Source organism: Peromyscus leucopus, chromosome 1, assembly GCF_004664715.2.
Source record: "Peromyscus leucopus breed LL Stock chromosome 1, UCI_PerLeu_2.1, whole genome shotgun sequence".
In the NCBI taxonomy this organism is placed as follows: Eukaryota; Metazoa; Chordata; class Mammalia; order Rodentia; family Cricetidae; genus Peromyscus; species Peromyscus leucopus.
Window position 1 is genome coordinate 174,711,261 of NC_051063.1, and position 17,575 is coordinate 174,728,835.

The 17,575-nt window shown below is 43.1% G+C and overlaps 2 protein-coding genes across 2 annotated transcripts in view; one reads left to right on the top strand and one right to left on the bottom strand.

Moving 5' to 3' along the window:
• LOC114685891 (pregnancy-specific glycoprotein 22-like) overlaps positions 1-17,575 on the top strand; it is a 577,069-nt gene that overhangs the window by 316,854 nt on the left and 242,640 nt on the right. The window lies entirely within an intron of this gene.
• LOC114685895 (pregnancy-specific glycoprotein 22-like) lies at positions 9,126-17,274 on the bottom strand. The gene is made up of 5 exons (XM_028860540.2): positions 17,047-17,274; positions 15,920-16,279; positions 12,736-13,095; positions 11,171-11,530; positions 9,126-10,125 (listed from the first exon to the last, which is right to left on the bottom strand). Exons 1-5 carry the CDS (start codon positions 17,261-17,263, stop codon positions 9,854-9,856), a joined length of 1,569 nt encoding a protein of 522 aa, XP_028716373.2. The 5' UTR covers positions 17,264-17,274; the 3' UTR covers positions 9,126-9,853.

The following is a 17,575-nucleotide window of genomic DNA, read 5'->3' on the forward strand; positions in this document are numbered from 1 at the left end:
TTATTTTAACCAACAATAATTTGAAACCAATTTTCTTAAATGATGGCAAGTATTTATAACACATTGAACTCAAATGACCAAAACCCATGTAAATTTTTATTTTTCCTGTGGAAACAAAAGTATAATTTTCCTAGTATCTTGAACTGGTAATTTAACATTTCTTTTTTAAGCAATATCAGTGTTATGCCCAGGTCTAGTCCCCAAAGAAGCCATCAGAGACCTCAGGTACAGAATGCAAAAGCAAGGTTTATTTAAATGAAGTTTACAAGCCTCGGCAGGGGGGGCTTGTTCCAAACCTCTCACACACACAGCTGGGAGGTTGGAAGGAGTGCACGCCTTTCTTTGTGAGGCTAGCACAGACCACATAATTCATCTCCCACCGCCCGTGTACCTCTTTAGGTTCATATCAGTAGTTTTTCATGTTATCTTTATTTCTCATTTGTTTAGCAACCGTGTTTAGGAGTTTTATGAGCTGTCTCCCGGGTTTGGGGAGTTTGGGGAGTTTGGGATGTTTTATGACCACTTAGTCTCTGTCAGATGGTCATATATCCTAACTCTGTGTTTTCTTAAGTTTCTGTAGTTGATAAAGCCACCTGGAAAAAGGTGTCTAAGTTCTTATCTACATTTAAGAATCCTGGTTTTAGCTTCTCTTTGTCTGTAGGGGATGAAGTTGGGGGGGGGTTGGTTACTGAGGTTTCACAATCAGGACAGAGAAGGGTTAACAAGAGAAATTCCTGGCTGGCAGAAGAGACTTTGAAGTTATCACAAAAAGAAGGGAGGGGGAGCAGTGGTCATAAAGTATGTCCTTGGCTGCCAGTGTTCCTGAAAAAAAGTTTTTGTTAACTCCTCTGACTAAAGTCAGATTTTCTGTTCAGTGTTCACACAGTTTTGTCAGTTGTAGGCAGCCATTGTCCTGTCCAGAGCAGGACATGAGAATCTTAGCCCGCCTGTACCGAGAGCACGCACCCCCACCCTCGTGAGAGCAGCCAGCTGCCTAAGTCCTGATAGCAAGAGAGCTAGGGAGGGAGGTGGCCCTCGCTGTGCCTCTCTCTCCTTCTCTCCGGGAAAATAAGGGAGGTGAGTAGCAGAAACAGATGACATTTACACAGACAATCCAAGTACCGGCACATCAGCACTGAGATGATGATGGCCTCACTCACAGCAAGCAAGCCCCTCCAATGTGGCTCACACATCCTTCTGGTGGGCTAGGCAAAGGTCTAGTGGAGAAGAAGGGGACTGTCCCATAGCGTCCGTCACAGTCAAGTCAACAATGAGAACAGTTAACACACTACACACAAGACCAAGGGCACACGGAAGAAAAACTTTGCCTCAACGAGACAACCAACAAAGCTCCAAGAACAATGACAGCCTGATGTGCTCTGTGGAGAGTGACCCTCCAGTCTCAATCACACCAAAAACAATCCAGACTCGAGGATCTCTGTCCTTGATCAAACAGACATCAGGGGGCTTTCACATCCCTGTCAGTCAGACATGTACCTTATTTCTTGGAAGAGAAACAGAGTGTAAAGTAAAAATGACCACAATAAAACATACAAAAAACCCCACAAAATGTCTCTAACAATTTCCCGGGACAAAATACAAAGTGGCACTTCCTCCCACCATGGGGAAAGGTACCCAAAGATGCTCCTCTCCTGAGCACTCCCTGGAAGAGACTCCTAAAATCAAATGGTCACCTCTGAGGTGGCCCCAAATGGCTCGGGACTAGGGGGTCCCTTGCCCAAATCAGGGAATGAGACGTCTCTCTTTCCCTCCCAGGATCACTGTCCGGACATGTCTGTCCCAGTGAGAGCCTGCAAAGTACAAATCAGTTGACCGGCACAAAACTTAACGAGACAAGACAGAGACAGAGACAAGACAGAGAGCGCTCTTACCAGTAGATGTCAATAAACCTCTGGACCCTTGAGGGTCCTGGTGGGGTCTTTTGGTCTTTTGTTCAATGTGATTTGTGACAACCTCACTCTTACCGTCTTCTGGGATGGACACATCATTTAATAGGTCCTCAGCAAGTGCCAGAAGATGTGACACCCTACTATCCTTTTCTGAATCCTATAAAACATCTCTGATTACTCCATAGAAACTAAAGAATGCTTCGGGGACATTCTCTCCGTCCTTAAGCAAGTTATTGATATCCTTTCTGACTTTATTCCACGTCAAAGGGTGGATGCCCGGGCCATTAATAACCAGCCAGGGACATTTTTCTTCCACAAAATAGAAAAACTTAATTAAATCTTTTTTTTTCTTTCTTTTTGACTCTTATTCCCCTCTCCCTGAAATCTTCATTTCCTTAATGAAGAGAGCCTCTTTAGAGAGCACTTTACCCATTGATTAGTGAACGGCACTTACCTCAAGGCTGCCCGCGGTGCACGAGTGATGCTGTTGGGGCACCTCTACCCTAGTGAGTCTGGCCAGACCCCGTTTTCTGTTTGCTGTCCAGTAGTGAGCCGCCGTGCCTCGAGCCCCACGTTCGGGCACCACTTGTCCCATCCAGCAGGCCAGGTTATTCGAGGGTCTCGAGGAGGGACCACCTAGGAATCAATGGGGGGCGAGAGGGAAAGGAGACCAAGCATGTGAAGAAAGACAGAGTCAGTCTGAGTTGCGTCAAGGTCTCAGTTTATTGACTGGGTGTTAGAGCTTATAAACAGGGCTTCAGGTAGGGAGGGGGAGCAGGAGTGAGGAGAGGACAAAGAAAAATTCCTAAGGAGGGTCAGCAGGAGGTCGCTTTGGTCCCAGGCCCCTGCAGCTAGCTGATTTAAAGAAGTTTATTTAATCCTACATTCCTTGGTTGGACTAAAAGCCTCTTATTTACACGAGGCTTGATAAATCGTGGCAGGTAACACAAGGTTCAAGACACAGCTGTCCAGAGTCGGTCCCCAACAGGAAAGCTGGACTACAGTTAGCTGTTGTGTTCATCCACAGAATGAGTATCATCAGGAGGAGAATTTTGTCCTAAAATTTTCAAATGAAGGTCCTTCGACATTTCATTTTTCTTTATACTCAAATGAAAGGATAGTATTGTAGGGGCTGCAGCTACACTGCCGGCCCATCTCTGGTGTCTAAATCCTTACTGCTCTTTTTCTACATTGGGAAAAATTTCCAAAGACCACAGCTTCTCCCTGGGACAGACCCAGCCATCTCTGATTGGACCAAGATATAAAACAAAAAGCTAAACAGTCCAATTAATAAAAACCCGGAACCAGATATTGGTTTAAAGGCTGAAAGATCAGAGGAATAGACCAAGCCAGCTACAAGTTCTTACTGCTAGGAAATTCTCAGCCTGAGAGATACTTCCTATATACTTACACCTTATATACCATTCTGTGCCCTGCCATCTTCCTCTCTCCACCCAGCTACATCACTTTCTCTTTCCACCCAGCTCTATTACTTCCTGACTGTCTGTAAAGTCCTTCAGACCTCTATGTTTAATTAGTGCTGGGATTAAAGGCATGTCCAACCATGCCTGGCTCTGTTGCTAGTGTGGCCTTGAACTCAGAGAGGTCAAGATGTATCTCTGCTTTCCAAATGCTAGGGTTAAAGGTATGTGCTAACACTGCCTGACCTCTGTGTTTAATATAGTGGCTGACTTTGTCATCTGATCCCCAGACAAGCCTTATTCCTTAGAGCACATATAAAATACCACCACATTTCCCCTTTCTGGTCTAAAATAAAAGAAGTTATAACTAACATAAGAAAAACTATATACAATAAGTACAATAACTATATACAATATATACAGGCAATATATACACTAACAATGTCTAGTCCATTTGCACTTGATGAATTCAGTGAAAATATTCTATTATCTATTCTATTTTGGTAAGTCCAAGATGTACTTAACTCACTTTGTAACCTAACTTGTATTACCAACTGAAAACTATCTTTTGATGTCTTTCAAACTTACACACTTTACACCTCTTTAGTTTCTTTTCTGAATTTGTTAACAAGGAAAACAATAGGTATCTAATCTTCAACTCTCTCAGAGACCCAAAAAGGAAATAAATCCTACTGTACACTTAAGGAAGTTAGCAAACATGAGTGAGTTGTGTGTATCCCTCAACTACATGTAACGTGTGGAATGACTCAGCATATCAGCCTTATAGCAGCAAGTGCCTTAACCCACTGAGCAATCTATTTAGCCCTTCCTGGTAAGATTTTCATTTGGAGAGTCACCTTATCATAGTTGGGAACAGCTGGAACTGACTTACTCTGGTGGTGGGATGGCCCAAAACCCTAATAGTCTTCATAGAAACCCCATCCAATGACTGAGGGATCTGGATGGAGAGATCCATGGCTAGGCCCCGGGTGGAGCTCCGCGAGTCTAATTAGCAAGAAAGAGGAGGGTTTATATGAGTGAGAATTGTTGAAACCAAGGTTGGATAAAGCACAGGGACAAATAGCCAAACAAATGGAAACACATGAACTATGAACCAAAGGCTGAGGGGCCCCCAATTGGATCAGGCCCTCTGAATAGGTGAGACAGTTGATTGGCTTGATCTGTTTGGGAGGAATCTAGACAGTGGTACCAGGTCCTGTGCTCATTGCATGAGTTGGCTTATGCAGGGACACTTGGCTCAGTCTGAGAGGAGGGGACTGGACCTGCCTGGACTGAGTCTACCAGGTTGATCTCAGTCCTCAGGGGAGGCTTTGCCCTGGAGGAGGTGGGAACGGGGGTGGGCTGTTGGGAAGGGGAGGGGGGCAGGAGGGGGAAGAACAAGAGAATCCATGGCTGATATGTGGAACTGAATGGTATTGTAAAATAAAATAAAAGGAAAAAAAAAGAACTGATTATAAAGTACTAGCTAATAATACACATAAATTTTATTTGGTAATGGAAATATATATATATATTTATAACAGCTAATGGTGATTACCTTTGACTAGGGAACAGTCCAGCATTTTCCCCCTTCTCTTAACATTTCCCACTCACCAAGAGCTTCCTGCTGCTGAACTGCTGTCCCACTCTGTCTTTTCTTGATACTCTGCAAGCACAAACTCTGAGTTTCTTCTGAAACTCTTATCTTAAAAAATTACAGCTATTCTCTGAGTTCGCCTCCTCTTATCCATTGTCAGTACATGGTCACCTCACCTTTATGTCAGGACACAGGTCTTCAGCTTTAGGCCAGGTTCCCACACCCTTAGGCCACATCTCTTGTAGCTCACTTCAGGACAGAGTATAGGACTGCTCTGTGATGTGACCAGATTACTCTGTTTACAGTACCTGGCTCCTCCATGTTCCTTGTCATTTACACTACACTGAACTACATCAGTTGGTGTGAAAAACTCCACTACTACTCAAAGTTTATAAAAGAGCAGACCTTTCCTTTGTTCTGGGATCAGGAGAAGACTGCTCATTGATATTGCCCAGAAATGGAGGGTGCTTTTAGAAGAAGCTCCTCAGCTATCCTCCAGGATCACTCACTCTCTTGGTAGCTATTTCTCATTCTCTCATTCTCCCCAGCTCTCTCTTAATTTCACTCTTAATTTTATAGTTTACAAAAGTATTTTTTAGAATCTACATGTATGTTCTATTTACATTCTTCCAATCCCATCCTATCTCACTCTGCCTCCTCTTAAGCTTTTGACTCTCTATCTACTTCATGGCTTTTTTTATTGTCATTATTATTACATATATTTAATTGTAAATTAATAAATATATAAATATAATCTGGTGGGTCCATTTAGTGTTGCCCATGTGGGTATGTGTGTAGGTGTTTATGGTTAACCATGTGGGATTTGATTACTTATCAGGTGCTCATCCCTGGAGAATACTGAGTCTCCTTCTCTCAGAAATCATTAATTACCTGGAGCTCTTTATATAGGAGTTGAGTCTCTCAGGATTCCCCCATGTGTTCTGGAAAGTCAGTTGGTGCTGTCATTTTTTCAGGTCTATTTATGCAGCCATAAGTTGAAATTTCTTGGGTGTAGCTTCCCTGTAATATATAGAAGACACAATCTCACAGTAGATATTCTGGTCTTCTACCTCTTAACAGCATTTCCCATCCTCTTCTGAGCTGTGCTCTGAACCTCAAACAAGAGTGTTGTGTTATAGATAGATCATGTAGTACTGAATACATAATGATGTCTATCTTAGGGTTTTATTCCTGTGAAGAGACACTGAGGTCATGGCAACTCTTATTAAGGAAAACATTTAATTGTGGCTTGCTTACACTTTCAAAGATTTAGTCCTTATTTTCATGGCAAAAAGCATGGTGACATGCAGGCAGGCATGGTGCTGGAGAAGGAGATGAGAGTTCCACATCTTAATCATCAGGCAGCAGAAGGAGATTGTGTGCCACACTGGGAGTAGCTTGACCATATAAGACTACAAAGCCCACCACAAGAGTGACAAACTTCCTCTAACAAGGCCACACTTCCTCACAGTGCAACTTCCTAAGGGCCAAGCATTAAAACATGTGAGCCTATGGAAAACATTCCTAAATATACCACCAATTTTCCATTATTTACTGCATTTGCATTAGGTTTAGATTTCTTTGATGGTCTCTGCAAAAAAAAAAAAAAATCAGCATCTTTTTTAGTGTAGGGATAGAGCTATACTTGTCTGTGGGAATAATGATGTGTATTTAGAGCAAACCTAGATATTAAACTGGTTTAGGAAAAATGGCCATTATAGGTTCTCCTCTAGGATACATAAAAACAGTATCCATGTACAGTTGATTGCATTCTAGTACTGGCCATAATTTTCCTCCTTTTTGAACAGCCTGAAGTCCAATTAGACTGTTTTTCACAACCTCAAAGTGATAACTGCCATTCTTGCACATTTAATGATATCTTGCCATGCTGGTCATTGTTGTCATCTGTAGGGATCTCAACTGGGTAGGACAATATATTGCTTTTCTGTTGCTGGCTTGCATAGAATCTTCAAGTACTATAAAGTCTAGTCTTCAGAGAAGAGGTTTCCACATCAGATCAGCAGGCACAGAGGTTACATGAGTCAGCAGCAGATTCTCTGTATGTATACTATAGCTATTAGATTATTATTTTTATGAGACTCTTCACTCTGAGAACAAGTGAGTCTCTGACTCTTGTGTCTGCTCTTGTGACTTTTTTGCTTCTGTTTGGTGGCAGGGTTCAACATGAATATGAAAGTTTTCGTTTCATCTTATCATATTTTATTTTGCAATATTTCATTGTTATCTCTTAGAGGCCTGTTCTTCTCTAATGAGAGAAAGAAAAAGAGTGGATTCCCCCTATAGGAGGTGTGGGGAGGAACTGGGAAATGTTGAGAGAGGGGACACTATAAACAGTATACATTGTAACAAAAAGGAATCTAGAAAAAAAAACTTAATTCTTCAAAGTGATTAATGGTATTAACAATATTTTATTAGATTAGTTTTGTGTTTAAAAGAGTAACATTGTTAATACTAAAAGTGAAATTTGAGAACTTGATGTCCATTTTTCAGATTAATAAAATTTTCATGACTATTCAATAGTGATGGGGATAATTGTAGAGTGACTTACATAAAACAGAAAAATACCTAGAAGCCCAGAAACTGCAGTAACATGAAGAGACATAAAACTGATTCCATGAATAACTCATAAGACTGACTCAATAAAGACATTCGACAAAAGTGAATAATTTTTAATGATGGAAATTACAAACTATGGGTAGAAGAGAAGCAATTGCATTATGGGCACATGTGAAAAGCACTGCCAATTCAGTAGTCAGTGGGGAGACTGACAGTTTTCTCTCTAAGACCAGTGTCAACACAAGGATGCTGCATTGGCCACTTTTCTTCAATATTCTCTTAGATGTCCTACACAGAACAATTAGGCAACACAAGTTAATAAAAATGTGATCAATTAATTGGCTGTAAAATAGATCTGCTGATGACATGAACTTATTTGTGGAAAATCCTAAAGATTCTACAGAAGTTTCTGAAACTGGTGAACAAACATACCCACCTGAGATCTACCACGGTAACTAATATTGCACACAAGCAATTAGATGTCCTGTTTTGTCACATACATAGAGAGAGAACCTAAGTAACCAGGAAGACTCAAGATACAGGAACCCATGCATCTCCCTGGAAAGAAGAAACATAAAAGATTTTGTGAATGGACTGAGGGAAGGTGGGGATAGGGACAGGAGGAAACAGGTAGGGTAAGGTGGGATGGAAGGAGAGAGGACTTGGAGTAATGACTGGAATGGTGGGACATTTGGGGAGCAATGTGGAAACCTACTACAGTAGAAATTCCCTGGAATCTACAATAGTGACATTAGTAAAGAATCCTAGTAGTGAGGGAAAGGTAGCCTGAACCTGCCATATTCTACAACAACAGAAGACTTCAAATGGTGGGACTCGGATACCAATCCACCCACAAAACATTCGACCTATACAATCTGTCCTTCATGAAACATGTACTGGTGTAATGGTGGAACAGAACTTGTGAGAGTAGCCAATCAATGACTGCTCCAAATTAAAGCCCATGCCATGAGAGGGAGCCCAGACCTTGACACTGCCTGGATAGCCAGGAACCAGATGGTGGCCAGCCCAGAAATTCAGGAACAAACCAAATATGACCAGAAAAATATTTCAATGAAATAATTACTAATAATATTCTTATTATTAGTAGATCAGTGTCAAGCCTAATGGTCAATAGAGAAGCATCATCCAACAACATTTGGGAACAGATGCAGAAACATACAGCCAAACACTTGGCAGCACCAGAGGAACCTCAGAGAATAGGGGAACAGTGAATTGTAGGAACTAGAGGGGACAAGGACTCCATGGAAACATGGAACACAGAAACAAGTAAGCAGGGCTTGTAGAGGATCACAGAGTCTGAACTGATAATCACGGACCCTGTATGAGTTTGACCTAGGGCCTCAGCATATAAGTTATGGTAATGTAAATGGCTATTCTTGTGGAACTCCTAATAGTGGAAGTGGGGACATCTCTGACTCTTTTGCTTGCCCTTTAGACCCTTTTCTTCCTACTTGGTTGCTTTCTGAGCTCATATATGAGTGTCAGTGGCAAGCCTAATGTAACTTGCCATGCAATGTTCTGTAGATGTCCCTGGGAGTCTGCTCATTTTTTTGAGAGGAAACAGAAGAGAAGTGGATCTGGGGTAGAGAAGAAGTGAGGTTAAGGGAGGGGTGGAGGGAGGAGAAACTGTGGTCAGGATGTAATAAATGAGAGGAAAATAAAAAGTAAAGATATACGTATTAACAGGAAACACTCATGGGCAAGGTCCCACTGTGAATGCCACTTTCAGAATGAAAACAGCACGACCAGCCCATACATGAAGGATTTTACATCTGTGTATCAAACAAACTGTGGATCATAGCTATTTAGAAACCAGCTATGTCCACAGTGAATCATGGGCAGACCCTTCTCCTGTCACTCTTCCTCACTTCACATGGATGACTGGTGTGCAGGCAGCATTGGACCTAGGTGAATTAGTTAAGCAAGGAATGTATTTGAGCATATGAGAGGATGTTTTTCTAAATCAAAAAAATGCACCAATTTCACAGCAGACTCAGAGCATCCAAAAAATTAAGGGATCCTGAAATTAGTTTCCATGAATTCAGAAGAACTGATATATATTTCAACCACAACCTAAGCTCTTAATGCCTTTTATTTTTGCTTATCATACTGATGTCTTTATTTTCCTTTTATAATAACCGCACTTTAAATCCTGGCCTTCCCTTGTACAGACATGTATGGCTGGATTATAGGTATGAGTCACCATTCTGGCTGTAGCTGAGTAGTAACTAATCATTTCCACCACAAAACTATTCTCTATTTTATACCCCATTGATAAGTAAAGGTCCCCATTCTGCTGTGGGATGAGAGGAGAGATCACTCACTCATCATGGCCACCAGACTGGGAGACTGGTCTTCAAACTGAATCGGTTGGAGACCTCACACTGATACTCTCCAGCATCCTCATACCCAACAGGATCTATTCTGAGTCCGCACTTCGTTGGGGAAAGAGTCATCCTCTCTGTGAGCTGCAGATTCTGGTTATTGAAGATCCAACGAATAGAGATGTCAGTGTCGGGTGAAATGCACGTGAAGATCACAGATCTACGTCCTCTGACTGTGGTATCAGTGATTCTCAGAAAGGGCTGTGTCACATATTCTGTAAAGAAACAGAAGAGGGTACCAAATGACAGAAGTCCAAAGAGTTCAACCAGGCCACCTTTAGTTCGTACTTTATAAATCTTCCAGGGGGAGAATTTGGAACTGTGACTATAGAAATACATTATACTTTGGATCTGCCACTCAGGGACTGTGTGACCCTAATTCAGGCACTGTTTCCTGTGTCTCAGGATCCCTGTAATAGGACACACAGTGAGTGCATGATCATGGCTGTGTCCATGAGTTAAGCTTAGTATGAGCAATGTTCTGACCTTGGGATGGGGAGCTGCTCACATCAGCAGCATCTGTTACTATTCACCTGCAGAAGAGAATGTCCTAGGCTGGACCCCTGAGGTGAAGGAGCAACCTGGAGTAGCTGTTGCCTCTGTTTCTTCCCTGGTGTCTTGACCTTCCTGTAAAGTCTCAAGCCCATCAGAACTATAGGCTAATGGCCCAGACACCTGTCCACTGAGCCTCAGGAGAAGGAGAGGCACAGGTGACCTACCTAACTGCAACTGTCATGGCAGTACACAGCTGGTTCTACACTCTATGTGACAGTCCCATGACTTGGACAGTCAGTAAAGCCTTGCTCCCTGTCAGCTCTCACAGGAAATCTAAACAAATAGTTTCAAAAATCTCCCCAGTGTCACCTTGAGTCCAAACAGGGGCAAAGCACTGGAGTCGCAGATTCCTGGTGTTCTCTGTAAGGTCCCCATGGCTTCATCAGCCAGGAACTGCCTGACTCCCATAGAGTCTTTCTGGGGACATGTACATGGTGAGAACTCCAAGTGTCTGGGCTGCAGCTGACACCTTGGGGCTGAGTTTACCCAGCACAGGTCCTCCTCTGTAGAGGTAATGACAGGTGAGGGGTTCTGATCTATTAGTTTGTCTACCCAGACTAGTGTGTGTTCTGTAGTAAGGGCCCCAACCCCATTGGGGAGACAATATAGTAGAGGGGAGGGCAGGCACAGCCCAATCCTGATAGTTCAGTGTATAAGGTAGAGTAAGCAATACCAAGCAGTTAGAGACCATAGAGAGTCACTTACTCTTTACATAAAATTCTACAAATGCTTTTTCAATATTGAAATCTTTGTTTAAAACTTCAAGTGTGTACAATCCTGCATCTTTTTCAGTGACATCCTGGAGCATCAGGGATCCATTTTCATACACCATCCATCTTCTCCCATGTGAAGGCCACCACAAGATGGAATTCATGTCACCACTGTATTCTACAATTTTAAGTGCGAAGGTACTATACTTTGATTTGTACCAGAAAAAGGATATCAGGTCTTCTGGAAGATTATGAACTTGTAGAAGAACGCTTTCCCCTTCAGCAGGATACCGAGGCACCACTTGGATCATGAGTTGGGAGGATGTGAGAGGGTTACAGAAGAGAGAAAGGGAAGCTGGGAGGGAAAAGAGAAAAAAAGCCATCACAATGGGATCATTGTGCTTGGTGAAAAGATGGTGACCTCCATCCTGAGCAGATGGATTCATCACTCAGCCTAGAGTTGCAGATGTGTGTGTGTGTGTGTGTGTGTGTGTGTGTGTCCAACTTAATAAAGAGCAGAAACAAGACCTCCTCCTTTCCAACAGTGTCCATGAAGGTGTCATGTCCACTGCATGGAACTGTCCCCTTGGGTGTCTACATGGCTGCTCCTTCACTGCCCTCAGTCAGACACTACACATACTCAAGTACACTGGGTACATCATTTGAGATGATGCTTCCCCTGAACTCAACAGGCCTGGAATTTTAATTTTATAGATTTTTTTTCCTTCAGTTTCCTTTGAGGTAACACTCAATCCTTGATGCCACCTAATAGATGTATTTGCTGCTCTGTCAAGTCTAGGGCTTTCTGGGGGCAGTGCGCAGTTTGATCTTCAAGGCAGGCTCGGATCTTTAAAAGGTTTGGGTACTAGGATGGCTGGTTTTATATCAACTTGACACAAGTTACAGTCATTTTGCCAAATAAGGCTTCACCTGAAAACTGCCCACCACCAGACTGGCCAATGGGCAAAACCCTAGTACATTTTTTAAATTGGTAATTGATGCAAAAGGATTGAGACCAATGTAGGCAGTTTAAGCCCCGAGCTAAGAGTCCTAGGTAATAAAAGAGAGCTGATTGAGCAAGCATGAAGAGCAACCAATAGGAAGCACTTCTCCATGGTCTCTTCACCAGTTCATGAATTTTATTTATGACACTCTCAATTGGGAACTAATAAATACCCCAGTTTGACACGAATGCTTTAAAACCATTGTTCCCTATCAGCTTTGTAAGACTAGAGAACTAGAAAAATGCTCCCCTGCATCACTTTAGTCCAGATTTGGAAAGAAAACAGGATTCAGGGCTCCCTGGTCTAGAGCTTCAAGATCCTGAGCTGACTATGACATCTTAGGCTGAGTTAATTTCCATCAAGGTCTTCCTTGATGCAGGTGGAGTCAGAAGATGGAAGAAGATCTACGGACATTTGTCTCTACCAGTGTGTCCTGCATTAAGTGTTCAAACTTGCATAGGTACATAGGGCAGAGGGCAGGGAGGGTAGGCCAGATATGACAGCCCTGTGTGTCTAAGCCCCATCCAGCACTGAAGAATCACAGAGAATCACTTACTGTACACGTGGAGTTGCACTTGTGTTTCTTCATTTCCCATATCTGTTCTATGAATTCTTAGGGTATAGAGTCCAGAATCTTTCTGAGTCACACCACGTAGCAGCAAGGATCCATCACTGTGCAACATCTCTCTGCCACTGTATGCAGGCCCCCACACAATTGATTTCCTGTCTAATAGAAATCTGGCAGCCACAAGATTCTTGAACTCAGTCATTCCTTTGAACCAGACAAAGCCTAAAGTATTCTCTGGGGGGTTGCGAACAAGTAGAAGAACACTTCCCCCTTCAGCAACTCTGGGTGGCACTAATTCAATAGTGGGCTTGGCAGAGGTAGCAAGGTGCCCACACTTCCAAAGGAAAGCTAAAAGGGAAGAGAGAGATCCATCTAAATTGTGACATTTGTATTTGACTAAGATGAGGCCCTGTGTCTTGAGCAGCTGTGTCCATTCCTCAGCCCAGGTTTATGGGTGAGTGTCTTTCTGTCCTACTTGGTGGAGGTCTGCAAATGACCTTTATCTTCTCAATGTCCCCATACTTATCATTTCCACTATATGTATCTCTCTCTTCAGTTGTCAACATTGCCCTGTATTACTGCCATCAGATCTCTGCTAAAATTTACAGTTGGTTGGTGTTGCAGTGATGCCTGCCTGACCTCTTTCCCTACAGACCCTGTGTCTTCACTCTCTAAACTTGTTTTGTTCCTCTTGGGGTTGTAGCCAACACCTGAATTTACCTTCTATCTTTCTTTACTTCAGGTCCACTCAAACTAGGACCTCATAAAAACCATGAGTTGTCTTATATGTTTTAAATGATGCCTAGAAAAGAGTCTGATGCTTGTGAAGACTGAATTAATGAATAAATGAATGAGTGATTTCCCAGAACCCTGTATGTCCATGGATTTATTTAAGAAACTCATAGGTTTAGGGATACAGTATTGACTCATTCCATTTCCTTTAATTTTTTTACACTTGTTTACATATTATACTTGTGTGTGAGTAGTGTAAAGGCTAATTTAGTGGGTTGGCAGGAACAGGACATAGTACTTTAGTAGAGATCAGAGGACTTCTGTTCATTGTTCTCAGCTTGCTAGAGAGTGAAGTAAATGCCTATATCCATTGTACCATGTCACTGATCCACCCAAGCTTGATTTTTATTTGGGCTATCAAGCTGAGAGCATCAGTCTTCAGAATATTGTGGTCATGCTTAATAACATCTTGAAAGAACAGTGTCTTCCCCACCCTTACTGTTTAATATTCAATATCCAATGACAGTATCCTAATGCTATGCCTCATTCCCATTCTGTATTTTCTCCCCTATAAACACTGAGACTCCTCTCATATCCTTGTGACACTCAGTAGACTCCAGAGTGTATGTCAGTCCTCTCCTCACACTGTCAACTCCTTTTCTCCCCATCTGTGAGCAGAAGCCCCTGACATGTGGTTCACCCTTTGCAGAAGAGTGCAAAGGGGCATCCATTGTCTCAATAGGCTGATCTGTCTTCCCTCTCAGGAATTTCTGCTCGAGCACAGTTCCCAAGCTCTGCTGCCCTTCCCCCCTGAGCTGAGCCTCTTCCTAGGTAAGGAGCACCTCTCAGAGTCCCATGGGCTGAGGATGAGACTGTGTTCCTTCCCAATTCTGTCTTTATGTCTCTATCATGTGGAAAACAGAGTGAGTGTTGAGTGAAATGCCCATCCCTGTGACATGAGATAATAGGAGCTGACCTTGGAACTGCACTCTGCTATGTTCTGGCCTAGGTTTGTCAGCATCAAAAATGGAATATCTGCACAACTGTGTGATTAAAAAAAAAACCTGCTGAGCACTCAGTCTTCTCTGGAAACATGGAATCTGCTCCCAGCAGGAAGGTGACAAAACTGCTTGTGAGGATCCAAAGGGAGCAGCTGAGTGATGTGTGGGGGAAAGAACAGCTCTATTCTCACTGGAGTCACCGTCAGGCAGGGTTCTGACTGAGGTCAATGGCCCAGGATGTGACAGCAGTCTTACATATTGGGTGTGTGGAAGGAGGTGACCTGATTCCTGGGAAAAGCCTGTGAGCTCCTTCATCCTGTGCAAGATTTTCAGGAACATGTTCTTGCTTCCTCTGTTTGCTGAGCTGTGTAATGAGTTTGCCCATGTGCTCCATGGAATGCCTGAGAAGCCTTGGACCTCTATACAGTTGATTCCCCTTGGATATTGTGTATTTTACAAAGGAAATACATAAAGTGGGAAACAACATGATCTCCTGGCAGTGCAGCAGACACATTAAGCAGTCAGTAGGTCTGAGAATGCTGTGACCATGATTTCCAGGTCTGTAAAAACAGGAGTGGAACCAGGCTACTAGGTAAGTTCCTGATTCAGGCAAATACTTTTCTGCCAGTCCATTGTGTGTCCCAATAACATCACTGATGATCAAGGGAACTATAGTTCATGTCTGGGAAACTCAGATCAGGATAGCCTGTAGCCATTTTCCTGCAGGAGATATTTCCCCAAGCTGGACCCAGAGAACAAGCAATTGTCAGGAGAACCTGTGTCCTCGGTCCCTCTCCTTGGGGACGATAACCATCATGTGAAATCTCACTTTCCCAACAGAATAGTTAATTGATGGCATGGATAACTGTTGAGCTATGCTCTCCTGCTGACTCTCTGAAGAAATAGCCAAGGGACATATCCCAACCAAGGTTCTCAGGACAGCACACTGCCTGGCTCCACACATCACAAGCCTATGACTACTAGGGAGCACTGTTCCCTGCCATCAGGAAGTGAAACTCCAACATGTATAAAATGTTTCTCATGGACACCTGTAGTTGAGTATGAGACAAAGGTCTGGAGACAGGGCATCCTGGCACTCATATCTCTGGGAGGATCCCATGTTTTCCTCAATGAGGCACAATGCTGATTCCCTTGAGGTCTTTCTCATGGAAACATTCCTAGTAGGAACCCCTGGAGTCTAGACAAAAGCAGATATCCTTGGCTTAGTTACCCATCATGCATCCACCTATGTGCAAGGTAAAGTCAAATGAAGGATTCTGATCTATTGCTATTATTCTATACCATGTGTGTCCTTCACTAAATGTTCAAACCCAATATGGGATCACAACGCATAGGGAAGGTAGGCACAGACCTCCCTTCCATATGTGTCCAGTGAAATGAACCTCACCAGCTCACAGAATTCACAATGACTCACTTACCATGCACATGGAGGTAAATGGATGTTGCTGACATGATTTTTCTGTGTCTATTAAAGGTTCGCAGGGTATAAAATCCTGTGTCATTCTGGGTGACCCTTTCTAGCAGCAGGGATCCGTTGCGATATATTGTCTCTCTACCACTGTGCACAGAACCTGGGCAACTTAAATCACTATGCAGTGCATACAATGCAATTCCTTGTGTCATCTTTGTTTGTCCTTTGAACCAGGCTACGGCCATAATATTCTCTGGAAGATCTTGGACAGGGAAAAGGATGTTTTCTCCTTCAGCCACAAGGAGTGGCATTGATTCAGTGTTTACAGTGGCAGTGATGGACAGGAGCCAGAAGGTTAACAGGGAGGCTAGAAGGAAATTGAGAAAAACCACCAATATTAAACAAGTGTGATCAGCACTCAGCTTTGGTGTGTGAGTAGGGGTGGACCCAACTCACAGACATAATCAACATGACATCCATTGTCTCAGAGTGTCTCAGTGTGGCACTAACTCTCTAAGGAATTTTCTGCTGAGGTATCTGCTTGGTTCCCCTATCAATGTCCTATATCCTCCTTACAGAGTATTTGGTGTGAGGAGCAATGCCTCTCTGAAATCTGCCTCTGGAGAGTTCTCACTTTCTGATTTTTTTCTCTGTTCCCCTTGTGATTTTAGTCAACCCATGGCTTCATATTTCAGATATATTGCTATCAAGTCCTCTAGACTTTTTTTTGTTTGGTTGGTTCTTTTTTATTTTTGGTTTTGGTTTAAGTGGTGGTTTTTTGAAACATGGCTTCAGGTTGTCATAACTTCACACACTGAGACATCTCACTAGCCCTCCCCTGTTTGATTTCTGTTTGGAGGATCACACTGCCATGGTTGGGAATAGCTGTCTTCAGAACATTGCAGCCAATGTAACTCACTGTGAACATGGAGTGTTTGAGCCTTCTCCCTTACCATCATCACCTGCTGTCCTCTGAGAGCTTCAGGCTGCCAAGCCTCTGTCCCTCACTGTACCTTCTGCCCCATGACTGCAAACAGAAAACTTGAGTCTACTCTCAAGATTCTGTTCCCTTAGTAGACTCCACCTTGCCTCTGACTTCACATCCCCACACAGTCAGAGAGTGAGTACCCTTACCTGTGATCAGCCCCTGCCAGGGAGTACACCCACTGCAGAGAATCACAGAGGACTTCTTCATTAATCTTCTCACTTGCTGTCCTTCCTCTGAGGAGAAGGGCCTCAGCTCCAACACAGAACTCAGATTCTGCTGTTCTTCCTCCTTCTGGGCTGAGATTTTTCTCAGACAGTCCAGAATCCAACAGACTGTGAGTAATGGGGTTTGAGTCCAAGGCATTGCTCAATCACTTCCACACTCAGTGCTGCCCCACATCCCTTTCAACTGCCTTTTATGTTTCTCCTCCAAGCAACACATTGAGCAACAAGGCTGATAAGCCACCCCCATGCCCTCAGAGAACAATGGCTCATCCCTGGTCTGATATCTGTTGTGTCCTTGCCTTGGGTCTGTCAGCACTAAAGAAGGAGCCTCCATCATGCCTATATGTCCTTGTAATACAGAGTCACAGTTGAATATCCAGTCTACCCTGTGTTCTCAATGCTCTGAGAAGGTGGTATTTACTGGATCCCTGAAGGAAGGTGACTGAAATGT